Source organism: Trichoderma ghanense (assembly GCF_004382785.1).
Source record: "Trichoderma ghanense strain CCMA-1212 chromosome Unknown scaffold_2, whole genome shotgun sequence".
NCBI lineage: Eukaryota > Fungi > Ascomycota > Sordariomycetes > Hypocreales > Hypocreaceae > Trichoderma > Trichoderma ghanense.
Window position 1 is genome coordinate 2,080,274 of NW_027395665.1, and position 12,797 is coordinate 2,093,070.

At 54.9% G+C, this 12,797-nt stretch overlaps 3 protein-coding genes across 3 annotated transcripts; all 3 read right to left on the minus strand.

The window, feature by feature from the left end:
* Positions 1 to 104: 104 nt before the first annotated feature.
* On the minus strand, positions 105 to 494 carry CCMA1212_003064 (uncharacterized protein; the record flags this gene model as incomplete). Its single annotated transcript, XM_073700427.1, has 1 exon — positions 105 to 494. One exon carries the CDS (start codon positions 492 to 494, stop codon positions 105 to 107), a length of 390 nt encoding a protein of 129 aa, XP_073560956.1.
* A 471-nt stretch (positions 495 to 965) lies between these two features.
* On the minus strand, positions 966 to 3,458 carry CCMA1212_003065 (uncharacterized protein; the record flags this gene model as incomplete). The annotated part of the gene is made up of 1 exon (XM_073700428.1): positions 966 to 3,458. The coding sequence occupies one exon, from the start codon at positions 3,456 to 3,458 to the stop codon at positions 966 to 968; it is 2,493 nt and encodes an 830-aa protein (XP_073561560.1).
* A 2,874-nt stretch (positions 3,459 to 6,332) lies between these two features.
* On the minus strand, positions 6,333 to 7,697 carry CCMA1212_003066 (Cell polarity protein alp11; the record flags this gene model as incomplete). The annotated part of the gene is made up of 2 exons (XM_073700429.1): positions 7,258 to 7,697; positions 6,333 to 6,821 (listed from the first exon to the last, which is right to left on the minus strand). The coding sequence occupies exons 1-2, from the start codon at positions 7,495 to 7,497 to the stop codon at positions 6,333 to 6,335; spliced, it is 729 nt and encodes a 242-aa protein (XP_073560955.1). The 5' UTR covers positions 7,498 to 7,697.
* Positions 7,698 to 12,797: the final 5,100 nt, after the last annotated feature.

Below are 12,797 nucleotides of genomic sequence, written 5' to 3' on the forward strand. Positions count from 1 at the left end.
GAGAATAAACCCCGCGGGGGGGAGGCCCCCCCCCCCCCCCCCCCCCTCTCTCCCAAATAAAGCAACCACAACAACCAATCAATCCATCCATACGCCTAAATACATCAAGGCTCCAAAGTAGGCGTAACCAAACACACAGTCTCATACACCGTCGTCGCCCTCTCAACAAACACGCTCGTCGAAACGATCCTCGCCGGACAATGAACCTCAGGAACATGCGTAACGCGGACCTCCGTGCAGCCGCTACAGTCCACCGAGCGAGTCGCCGTCACGGTGGCAGAGTAGATGCTCAGGGTGCCGTCCCAGGAGCATTGCGGCCAGTACGGTGGCGTGGGGAGGCGGGACTGCGTGAGCGTTATGGTGGTTGTGCAGCCGGGGCCGGCGGCGGTTTCCGGGGCGTTTTCGTCGTGGTGGTTGTTGGCGGCGGCGGCGGTGGCTTTTTGGAGGGAGAGGAGGGTGGTGAGGAGGAGTGTTTTGGTGGTGTACGGTAGCATCTTGTTGTGTGGGAAGATGAGCACGTTGACTGAGTGGGCTCTAGGTAAGGTGGCTCGATGCCATAGGGGGATTTTCGCTTGTGTCTTGTTAGTATGTGGAGATGAGGATGGTGTTCGTTTCTATCTACCTACCAGTGACTCGATTGTTCTTATAGGGCTGTCTTCTCTCTAAGGCCGTGAGCAGTTGAACATCTGTGTTGCTTTAATCTCGGGAGAGTCAGCTTAGACAGCCGGAAAAGACGGCACTGGGTGCAGGAGCAGAGCAAGACAGTTGACGTGGCGGATGCCTCACGACTGCCTCGTCCATGGAGTAGTTGTCGTACTGCCTGCCTCCCGATATTAGTTTCTGAAACATTGTATGACAGTCAATCAACCCTGGTGAAGCGGCAGGAGAGACATTGTCTTGCCTCTCCGCAAGGATCCTTTGCCAAAGATGGAAGCAACTGTCTTTCTCATCCAAACCAATAGCAATCAAAACTGCCCAACATCAAACCCCCAATCATCCATCACGTCTTCCCCCCCGAGATCAGCCTCCCACTGCGGAAACGAAATCCCCTGCCCGTCATCCCAGTTCCAATCCTGCATCCAATCCATCGCCAGGCTCGTCACAGAAGCCTCGTCCAGCACCGCCGCCCCGTCCTCCCACTCGCTCCTCGGCAGCCCCTCCCGCTCGGCAACTTCCTTGAGAGTCTCCAGACACCGCTGGCTAATCTCGGAGGCCGCCTGTAACATCATTCGCGTCCTCTCCTTGGCGTCGACGCCCTGCTCCAGCGCCCTGGCATGCGCCAGGCACGCCGTCATGAAGATGATGCCCTTGATGTTGGTCTCTCCCGCGCGCACTCGCTCGAGCGACCACGTCCGCGTGGCGTCGAGGCGGGCGTGCAGGTTGGCGCTGCCGACGGTCGGGAGGTAGCCCAAGCTGGTGGCCTGCCCGGCTTTGGCGTTGAGGAGCTCGATCTGTATAATGATCATGGCCTGCGTCGCGACGTTGCGGAACATGCCGGCGCCGGTGGTGACGAGCCGCTTGAGGTCGGCATCCATGGCTTGGGTGGCCGCCTCCTTGTCTCCGGACCAGGCTTCGGGGAGGCCCCAGATGTGTGTGATCTTCATTGCGCTGTCGAGGCACATCTGGCGGGAGAAGTAGAACCTGGCATCGTCTAGATGCTTGACAATGACGGGCTGGTGAAGGGCGTGGAAGCAGCGGTAGAGGAGAATCTCCGTCACCAGGACATGGAACGGTGTGATTGGCGAATTCGGTGCAGCCTGAAGAGAGAGCAGAGCCTCTGAGATGGCACGACAGGACTTTGTCAGGTCTGAGTTCAGTCGCAGTGTCTCCTCGTAGTGGTCGCCTGGCTTTGTGCTGCTGACGTGCGTGATGAGGTTCATGCGCAGGGGAATCGTGGCCACCAGAGCCCTCAGAACCGAAGTTTGTGTTGGCACCTTTGGGCTATGGACTGTTGATCGAGCGCTATCCTTTTCATCCGTAAGCTCGTCGTCGTTGAGATTGGCAGGAGGAAGAGTATCGTAGTGCGCCGCAGAGAGCAGTGGCGAGCCGCCGCCTTCAAAGGAGAACTGCAGGTTCAGCTCCAAGACTGTCGCCCACAGACGACGCCGCATCTCGGCTCGATATGCCGTCAGATCTCCCAGATACTGGGGATCGCGGTGGAGGCCGACGAACATGGCGTTCCTCACCAGGTTTCCGGCCATCATCCAGACCATGTCGCCGCCCACGTTGCACGTCGATTTGGCGAGGAGCAGCAGGCACTGTATCTGGATGCCTTCAAAGTTCATCCTCTTCTTCTCCGGCGGCATCATGAGCCACATCTGGGCCTCAAAGATCCACTGCGTCGCCATTGGTCTCAAGGAGAAGACGTCGTCGTACAGCGCCGCCCCGAGAGCCATGACGAGCTGGAGCAGTATTGTAAAAGACTCGTTGGACCGGTGGCTGTCCTCCCAGAATCTCGCATAGTCGGCCCGGAACGTCGGAATGTGGACGACGCGGAAGACGCCTTCAAAGGCGCGGAGATAGTTTTCAACCAGCACGTCTGCCAGCTCCCGTTCGGGGATTTGCGTCCCTAAATTGGTGGACGAGAGAGGCTTGAGACGGTTCTTCTTGATCCTGCGGCCGAGGGCTTTGCATCTGCCAAGGGTGGCCCATAGCTCTCCCTCTTTGACCTTCTCTTGGCCAACAAGATCTTGCTCAACCGTAAGCTGGTTGGAGGCGGGGTTAGTATCACATTCATTTGATGTGAGCAAAAAGAAGGAACTAGAGACAGGATTTACAATGTTGACCCCGTACAACCAGTGACCGTGCCCGAAATACCGAGACTTGGACACAAATCCCTCTGCCGGCTCTGCTGCCTCCGGAGTAGCCTGGAGCCGTTTCTGCCCGTCCGAGGCATCGTTGATGCGCAGAGCTTTGGCGAGCTTCTCCTCGAGCTGCTGAACCCGGGCAACCAACCAGTCGACGTTGGGCGAGGAGGAGCTTGACAAAGACCCGGTGTTGGAACTGACAAGCTTGGAAGACGCACTGTTAGAGTCGAGGCTGGCGTTACACGGGAGGTCCGAGTGCGAGAGACGGATACTGCCGTCGAATGTCTCAGGCCTGGGCTCCGCGGCTTTGAGGTTCCTCAGCGGCTTTGTTGGGGGTCCTGCCGATGCCCCGTCGACAACAGCTGAATCACCGCTACCGTTGGCGTTGTTGATGCTACCATTGCTGGCATTGGCTGCATGCTCCAGCTTCTTGGCTCGCCACGCAGGGATGTGAGCCGGCGCATAGGTGCAGCTCGGGGCGTTTGACTCGACGCATTTGTTGCAGGGCTGCGTGCGGTCGCAGCGGACTTTGCGTCTCCTGCACTGCTCGCATGAGAGCGGCGGGCGACGGCGTTTCTTTTCGGGCATGTTTGGAGGAGGGACTTTGGGGGGAGTCTGTTGCTGCTGCGGTTGCTGGGATATTGAGTCCATGGTGATGACTCGTACTCGATGGTGGTGATTCAGGGACTTGGTGTTTTCGTCTGGGTATCTATATGTGCAGAGTGTGAAATTTCACCTGGGACGACGAAATGATGATTGAATGAATAAAGACTGGACCTCAAACAAGAATCAGAGACAGTCTCTGTTCATGACGAGCTTACGTGGTTTACCTACCGGTGAGCGAATGACGAAGAGCTTCAGCTCCTTCCGGTCAGCTTCACGTTGAAGCTCGGCAAGCGGCGAATTGGACACCTTTCCGGTGTTTTGGCGGCTGCTCATTGGTCAGCCTCTGCCAATTCACCGAGTTTGCTGCAAAGTACTTTGTACAACCACAAGCTCTTGAGGTGTCTGCCTAATCAAGCAATTGAAGGAGACAGATGAATTATCTGTTGGCTGTAGTTATTCAACCAGAATCACGAACTTGAGTTATAAGGCAAGAATATTCTTCTTGCCCATCTTCGTCTTTGAAGTCAGGGCGGCATTGTCAGACGACGGCACCCTGTTGCAAGTCCGCAGACACGGAGCAGTTTCAGCGACTTCCGCGGTGTAAACGCACTCACTCACGCCTTTCCGCCAACAACTTCAGACTGTTAGCCTTTACTTGAAACGACTTGCGTCGAAAACAGGTTTGAGCAACACCAGCAGTGATGAAAAATGCCCAGACATTCCCAAAAAATAAGGTACCTCCCCAGATCCCATGATCACATGTATTAGCCATCTCAAGCACGTGCATGTCAAGACAACAACTCCCCCCTCTACGCATTCAAGCGTCCGATCCTCTCCACCGTCCATGTGAACCTCAAGCCCAATGTACACACCTGTCCGTTAAGACAGATAACAAATACACCATGAGAACAAAGATTAGCAGATAAAGAACCATTCAGCGAAGCGTCAATTCTCTGAACCTAGCCACCACTGAACCTCAAGGGGCAATACTTTGTGTAGAGCGTAAATACTCACCAACGCCCTGCGGGGCGGCGGGTGCCTGTAAATGCCTTTCCCGGATGCTCCCATCAAGGACGAATGGCAAAGCCACTGTCTGCGAGCGGCTCTTGGCAGAGTCACGAGCTTGTTGCCAAGGTAGATGGATAGTCCCACGGTAGCATTCAGGCGAACTTGGCAATCTTCCGTCGTATAAGCAATACAACCCGTGGACATACCATCGCAACATGCCACAGGTAAAGACGAACTGGCTCCCTCCTGTCGTACGCATCACAATTTAGAAAGAAACCAGGCTAGTATGCTCCCACCCGCTCATTGGCCATGCTCCTGTCCCAAAGAGAGCCCAGTTGAAAAGAAACGGGGCTGGTAGATGGATATGGACCGCCCAAAATCCCACGACTTGTATCATGACAAACACCCGCCTCACCTATCAACCCATGACCGACGGCCAGGCCGGTGACCGAGGCCCTGTCAAGTGGCGTCCTGCAAGCTGCCAACAAACAAACGCCTCTTGAAGGCGATTCGTCCCCGTGGATTATTGTGGCTATTGCTCATGGCATGATAATTGATCCAACTGCAGCATTGATCAGCATCCGCAGTGTATTGGAAAGGGGACAGCTACTTACCCGTCCGTTCCGCGTCGTCTATGGCGCTTAAACAGAGTGAAACTAGCAGCATCACCCCTATGGGGCTCAGTCGAATCCTCCTCGGAGAGTGATGCCTCGCTTACGGCTTACCAGCAAACAAAGACACGGCACCAGAGGGGATCCCTGAGTTTTGTCCTACAACGTTGGCAACCTCTTGCGAGCACGGTATACGGTACTGCCATGGGTCTCGCGTCGTACAAGTTGCAAAATGTCAGGAAGAACGGGTTCAGCTCCTTCATTGCCCTGACAAAGGTCTCCGATACCCCGGCGATTGCATTGCAGCTTCAGCTCTAGCTGAGCAGCAACAGAGAACGAGGGGACCAAAAGAATACGAGATCATCGCCGCCCACCATATAAGTTGCATCCAGATGCCAGCGTTGGCTCCTTGGCATTCAATGTAATCACTTGTAGTGCAGCATATTGGTCGTGGTCGTCTTCCTTGTATCAGTAGCATCCGTCCGTTGAATCGGTTGCCAGGCATACCCGTAGAACAATGTCGACTACGAGATCGATGATACCTCGATTACTTCGCTCACCCTAGATCCGCATGACTCTAGGTGCAGGCTCACTCAAACGTCCACCACATCCCTCTCTTCTCCGAGGCTTCTTCCGTTATCGCTTCGAAGAAAACGGTAGCGATGGCACTGTCGAGAATCAAGGATCAAGGGTCAAAGGTAGAAGTCCCACAGCTGCTGGGGATGAGACGCACAACTAGTAGAGGCAAAAACGCCGCACGAGAATTTCTCTCCAGGTAGCGTATGTGCCGTTTGGCGCTCATCCAGCAGTCGTCGTGCCTTTTTCCCGTGTTCGCATGATCTGCACAAAAGTTTCGATACGCATTGCCAAGGTCTGATATCAGCCAACGACTCCCTTGCGTGCAATACATATAAATAGAGCCACCACGGAAGCCATGGGGCTCTGCACATGTAGACGCAAGGATGGAGACAGAATGAGTTCCGTGGCAGCATCTGATTAGAGAAGGGGGCCCTCATCCTCCGCATTAGTGCGCCCAGGTCCACGTCGGAAACAAGAGCCTCTTTAGCATAGCTCATGTTTCTAGAACGGCGTTCACTCCGGACTGATGCGCTACGTGTGTCTCGTCGTCAGCCCTGCATGCTACTCGGGAGAATGGGCGCACGCCTCACACCTGTAACTCCATGTTGGTTGTTGGTTGCCGGTCGTCTCTGTCCCATGTGTGAAGCTGGCCAGAACGTACAAAGTCTTTTTTGGAGACGCTGAATCGGTCGTGTTGATTGTAACCAGGTTCCCATCATCTTTAGATCTCTTCCATATCTTCCAAGTCATCCAGAGCAGGAAATTCCCCAATCTCAACTCTATCCGGCCTCACAAAGACGCCGTGCTTTAGCTCTGACGGCTCTCCCCAGTACCGCTTGCCCGCGATGCTACCGTCATTCTTCCCCACAGGCTCGTCCAGATGAACCCCCACCCACGGCCCAGCACCGTTTGGAATCTCCTCAACGTCACCAACGTACTTGACCTCACCTCGCCGGGTATCCTCTCCACCGACGCGGCACCTCTTACCAACCTCGATGCCACGCTGGGCAATCTCGTCCTTGAGAGCCTTGATCCTGGCCTCCTCGCGGCTTGGCGCTGTAGGGTCAAATCGGCCAAGTTTCTCCGTCTTCTTCCAGGCTAGGACCGAGTCCGTCTTCTTCTCGTACTCCTCATCGGGCATCACATACTTGTCCACGCCTGAAGTATCGGTGAAGTTGGGCCTGGCTGTTGGTGGGCGGGTGTCAATGACCTGCGGAAACATGGCGTGTTAGCTTCGTCTCCATCCAGGCGGCGCCCCCCCTCTTCTCTGCCGTCTGCATCCCCAGCGAATGCTGCATAGAGGCCGCTCCATCATGGCCAGCAGGGTCCAGAAGAGAAGGCGTCTGGCTGCCCAAAGCCCTCCACGAGAGGCCCGCTTTGGGATCTCATCCCGTTTCCTTTTAGGCGCTGAGTTGATTGTAGAGCAACCCTTCCCCTCCCCCGTCCCCCACGCACACGTAGAGGGTAGAGAAAGGGGGACGAGGCAGAGGCTGAGGAAAAAGAAAAAAAAAAAGAAAAAAAAGATAGAGAGACGAGACAAGATCCGAGACAAATCGCGCTGCCCAGCACGGGCATGAAGTCCAACGCCTCATCCCTGACCAGCAGAAGCGCTCGGCGGCTAATGAAATTGAAAACGGCTGACTTACATGTAGCTCTGCATAGGGAGCCAGGGGAAAGCTGGACAGATGGACGGCATCCTCGTCCGCTGCCTCGACGGGGATTTTTTCCGCGCCGGACGACTGCTTGAGGCTGAGCCTCTGGCACGAGGGAGGGATGCCCGTGACGGGTTCGAGCTTGCTCTTGAGTTGGGAGACTGTCCATGACGGCGTGATGCGACGCTCTGAAGCAGCGTACTCCGAGATGACCAGCAGAGGGACGTCCGCCATGGTGTTCGTTTCGAGTGGTGTGAGAATGCACGCGTTCTTCTTCTGAGCCGTCTGAGCACAGCAAGGGGCCTTTTTGCTTGGGTGTGATGTGTGTTGTTTGTCGCTCAAACGAATCACAGGTTGTTGTGATGGTGGCTGGTAATAGAGTTCTTTTAGGAGGGCCCAAGAAGCGGCAGCTCAGTTTTCGACCGTCTCGTCCGGCAAACTAGCGGGGTTTGGCCCCTGGAATGGTCCGAAGCACAGATATGGAGCAGAGCAAATTCCTCGCTAGTGGCTCAGCGACAATGGAAGCTCCTGAAAAACAGCGGTGCGATGCGTTATTGAGCCGTTGAGGAATAAGAGTGCAGCGACATGATGACGCGGGAGTCTCAAAGAAAGAGAAAGAAAGAGGCAGATGTCTCTTCACCTGCGTGCTCGACTATATGGCCGATTTATCAGGCATTCAAATTCGGCCAATTACTAACGATGGAAGGCATCAACGAAGTCCATGTTTTCCCTGCCAAAGCCTCTCAAAGCCACAGACAAGCCACAGCTTGCGGCATGGCACTCGAAGCGGTTCGATAAAACCTTCGGTATACTTGGTGATTGATCAAGTGAATCCTACCTTGGCTGCTTGCAATGCCTACATTCGTAAATCGAGACACGAGTCTCTCAAGTCGATGCCTCACCGTATTCTCCCGAACCCTCAATCGTGTAAATATGGATCCAGGGTTTGTCCTCTGGCCTATTGGGACGGCAGCCAGCGATTGCCTCCCCCACGGCTGCCTTGGGCTCGGGTATCTACCTAGGTAGGTATCCAATAGATGGTGATGCCTACAAAATACGACAGGAAGTCTTTCATTTCTTACTATATTCTACAACACACATCTACTCAAAGCGAAAAACACACAGAGAGGGGGAAGTCAGGTTGACGGAGACAACCGCCCTGTCCATCGCAACTCCAGCCCCTTCGCACACTCACTCCTCTCAGCATAGACAGGCGCTGTGACACGTTCGCCGATGCTGGTGGAAGCATCCAAAGCCGGCTCCGGACTTGGGCATCGCTCGGGGCCCTGCAGAACCCTTACCCACAGGGCCGATGGCAGGCAAACAGACACGACTCCGAGACCCTTGCTCTTCCGGCTGTATCACCCGCCTCGGGGCATCCGCCGACGGCGATATACGATAGCACGCTGGCCGTGTCATAAATGACCAGATTGGCCCGGGTGGCCTGTGTTTGCATCGGAGCATTGGCTGGGTGGGTGCGTGTGAGTGCGAGACGAGGCCGCAGGTCAGGATGGGATCTGAGAGCCCAAGTACTAGACCGGATCGATGCGCGTCGATGCTACTCTATCCTCTGCACTCTGCATTCTGCACTATGTGGGATGCATGTGCAGAGCATCCAGTATGTACAAGGGCGGGTATGCCGAGTCATCGACGTGGTAGTACATACCTACTACTCGTACATGTAAGAAAAGAGGGTATAATTTATGCGCAACGCTTCGTGCAAAGTGCTTCGTAGTGAGTGACGGGATCATCTCCTGATACCCTGGAAGCGTCAGCGTCACAGGAACCGGTATGATGTAGTCTTTTGTGACGAGAGATTTCTCATTTGGGGGCGGTGACGAGATCAAGCAACCACGTCGAGTTCGCATACCTGCTTGTGAGCGACCTGCGTGTGACTTTTGGCTCATTGGTCCAACAGAAACCAACGCACCTCAATCCATTGGTCTGCTGAAATTTTCCTGTCACACAGCAGACGGCAGCCCTGTCGACATCTTAGATCGGAGCGTGCTCCGTCAACAGAACCAAGGCAGTGGTGCAGCACGTTAATTTCCAGGAAGTGACAACTCACGAGAAGTATAATTGACAGCCATCAGCCTCTCTGCTCCCTTTAAAATAGATGAAAGAAGGCAAGGCCTTGAGACTTCCCAGGTATGCAATGAGCGAGTACGGAGTACATGCATCAAACGGTTTGAGCCAAGGTTGGGAGTCGCTTCATCGATGCACGATCGCTTGGATGCCATCGACTGGCTGCAGATATGCCCATCGGTTGATAAACAAACGACATCTTGTCTCTGGAGGCTGCTGGATCGCTGCGTAGACCACTTGGGATGAAGCAGCACCCCGGACCTTGGTGGGATGACCCCGGCCAAGCATGAAGAGGCAATGCTACCCTGGCTACGTATCACCTCAACCTCCTCTCCAAGCTTCGGTGATCCCTCCCCCCGTCCTTTGGGGGCATCATGGCGCCTGGCGCCTGACCCAAAGACTCACCGCCGCCACGTCACGGCCCTCTATTGCTCGGATCAAGGACGGCTTGCGTGTGGTACGTCGGGGAGGAGGGGGTGAGAGGGCGTTAAAAGAGGAGAAAATCGACGAGGCCAGCAGCCGCAGAAGCATGTTATATTAGTACTTGTAGCAGCTGCTCTGTGATATAGGTCCGCTTCTCCAGCAGCATACGTGGAGTCAGTAACTTCTCCTCTGGTTGCGCTGCCATGTGTAAAACAAGACGCTCTCTGCATGCGGAGCTTGACATTGAATCTGGTTGGTGGGCTCGTCGGTAGGGTCTTCTTAAACGGTGGTCCCGGACTCGCTCCACGCAATTGGTAACGGGCGAAACCCAATGCACGTCCCGAGATGACAGACAGATGTGAGATATGATGCCCAGGTCGGGGAACGGCTCCTGTAACGACGTCGTCTGACAGGGATGTATTCCGGGACGCCGTGTCGAGCCAACAAAGCTGCCTGTGGGTTTGACTTGTTCGTAATTGTACGAATTCTGTCTGAACTGAGGTGCCCGGGTCTGCCATCCTCAGACATACATGTATGAAGATACCTAATAACAACACTCAAGCCAACTGATTGATAGCGTGGACGTCACGGTGCCTTGTCTGGGGAGAACCCGAAGTGGCGCAGCTCTACTTTGGCAGCAAGGAGTCAGCTCATTTTCATTTGTGCCACGTTAATCTACTGCATACCTGGTATGTGCTAGCATTAGGACGCTCAGCACCAGCCTGAAGCTGTAAAACGGACCATGATCACAGTGCCCTAGTAGGTAATTAGTAGTGATGGCGTCTCCGGAAAGGCCCGCGCGGTATGAGATGGAGGGGGGCCATGTTCGCTCCGTACTCCGTAGCTCACTCCGTACGAAGTATTTGCAATGCTTGCATGGGCTATTGGCAAGGACACTCGCAGGGTGAGGAAATGGCCATGGCAGTCCACATCCTTGTCTGCCCTCTCTCTCTGATTAACATCCTGTCTGTAAGAACGAAGTGCTGCTGTGTCAGAAGAATTGATGCTAAGGTAGGCACCGTTCACTAGGTAGTACTGTAGGTACCAGTAGCCGTCCCCTGCACCATTAATCCTTTAGACATGGAGTGACACGGTCCGTAGGTAGCGAAAGCGGATCTGCCTAGGGGAGAATGGGAGACTGCCGGTGGTTTTCGGTTCTTGCTATTCTGTTCGGGCATCAACACTGGGCTGACTAACAAGGGAGTGCTCGGTACTTGGGGGTCCCTAGCAGTAAAATCGACATCTTCGAAGCACTTCTAGTTCGTACAGGCTCCTGTTGCCGGCTGCAATAGTTCCAGGTTTGGTGCAGGCTGCAAAGGCATGGGGCGTGTTGGATTGCTGTTGGGAAGACTACCCCAGACATGCTCTGCCCGTGGGGGAAGCTGTACGTTTTCCTATGCAGGAGCGTGGTGTGCGCAGACTGGACTTCGGCATGGCCGTGTGAAACTGACGATGGAAGCGGCTGGCTTTGTTCACCGCAGATCGTTGTCTGCTTCACCAAAGCTTGTCTCGAGTCCTGAAGATGTTTGGTCGCAAACAAGGGATGCGCCCCTTCGGAGGTTCTGGTAGTTCTCGGTCCAGTAGCAGCTCGAAATCGGGTCACTAGAGAGGTGTGGTGGACCGGCCATACACCGGACATGGGGGAATAGAAGAAGCAAGCGGCACCATGATTCAATATCTGAAGTGGCCCAGATGACGGTGCAGCTGAGAGGTGCAGACCGCCGGCGGAACAGAGCCAGAGCAGGCAGAGGGCCACGAGGGGGTACGAACAGGATCGAGGAGGTGACCAATCTCATGCGGCTTTGGACTGGGCGATCATGGTTCGCAGTCAGTTGAACGAACGCTGGCGCCCTGGCCCTGGCCAACGGCTCCTGAGGGCCAGCTCACACACGCACAAACACACACACCACACACTTGGGCAGGATGGCGCCTATACGGATGCCTCCACGCCTCCCATGCCTCTTGCATATTCGTACTTGGTGCTCGTACGACTCGCTCGCACAGGTGCGCAGTAGAGCGCGCAGAAGCAGCTGCTGGAGTTTCACGCACCATCGTCAGCGTCTGTCGTGCCTCGAGAAATGGGTGCCTGGCCACTGTCCATCGAGGCAAAGCAAAGCTGCAATAGTTGACCGCCAATTCATCGGCAGCCCCGGACGGGTTCCCTGGCGGCGCTGATGGTGCTGGAAGTCAGCTCGCCTGATTTTGATTCCTTTCAACCGCAGTGGCCTGTTAGCCCCAGACGGCGGTGCAGGTCGGAGGAATTGGGCGTCTGTTGAGGTTGTACAACTTGAAATTGTCAAGGTTTGGAACAGGAAGAGTGCGAAATAAGGCACTTCCAGGTTGGACGCACAGCGGAAGGAACGTGCCTGGGTAGTACGTACATTGAGGTAAGTGAGGTGGCAGTGGGCTGGGGCAGGCATGACCGGCATCCTGTGTGCCTCCTTGTCTGGTACCTAAAATGTGTGCAGAACGGCATCTGTTATCTTGTACCAGTACTTCATGCCCGGCCCGTAGGATTTGGAAGGCGCTCGCGTGCAGCGTGCCTGACCTCTTTGTAGCAGAAGCCCAAGTATGACCATTCGTCCAATTACCTCCGCCAAGCACTTCCGTGACAGGCACGCTGAAACGGCTGGAAATGATCTATTAATCCATCAGGTCTGCTCAACAAAGTTATGTATACGTGGCAGGGATGTCATTGGTGGGTGCGCCGTTGAATTGAGGGACCTAGCAGGTGCTATTTTTGGTTGGGAGAACGCCGCTTTCAGTTCCAAGGCAGCACTCCTTGCCGTCTTCAATCAGCCTCCTGTACTACATACCAGGTAGGTCTAGGTACCTTAAGGCCTGGAAAATGAAAGGTGCCTTGGGTAGAAGTAAACATACGAGCACATGGAGAGGAGGACCTCTCAAGGCGCTGCCTAGCAGCAATTCTTTGGCAGTGTACAAAGAGGTACGGAATGGTAAGGCACTGGCCAATTGATGGTGTTGGTTAGATGCAGAATACCTCAGTTTCTGCTGACCGTCCAGCT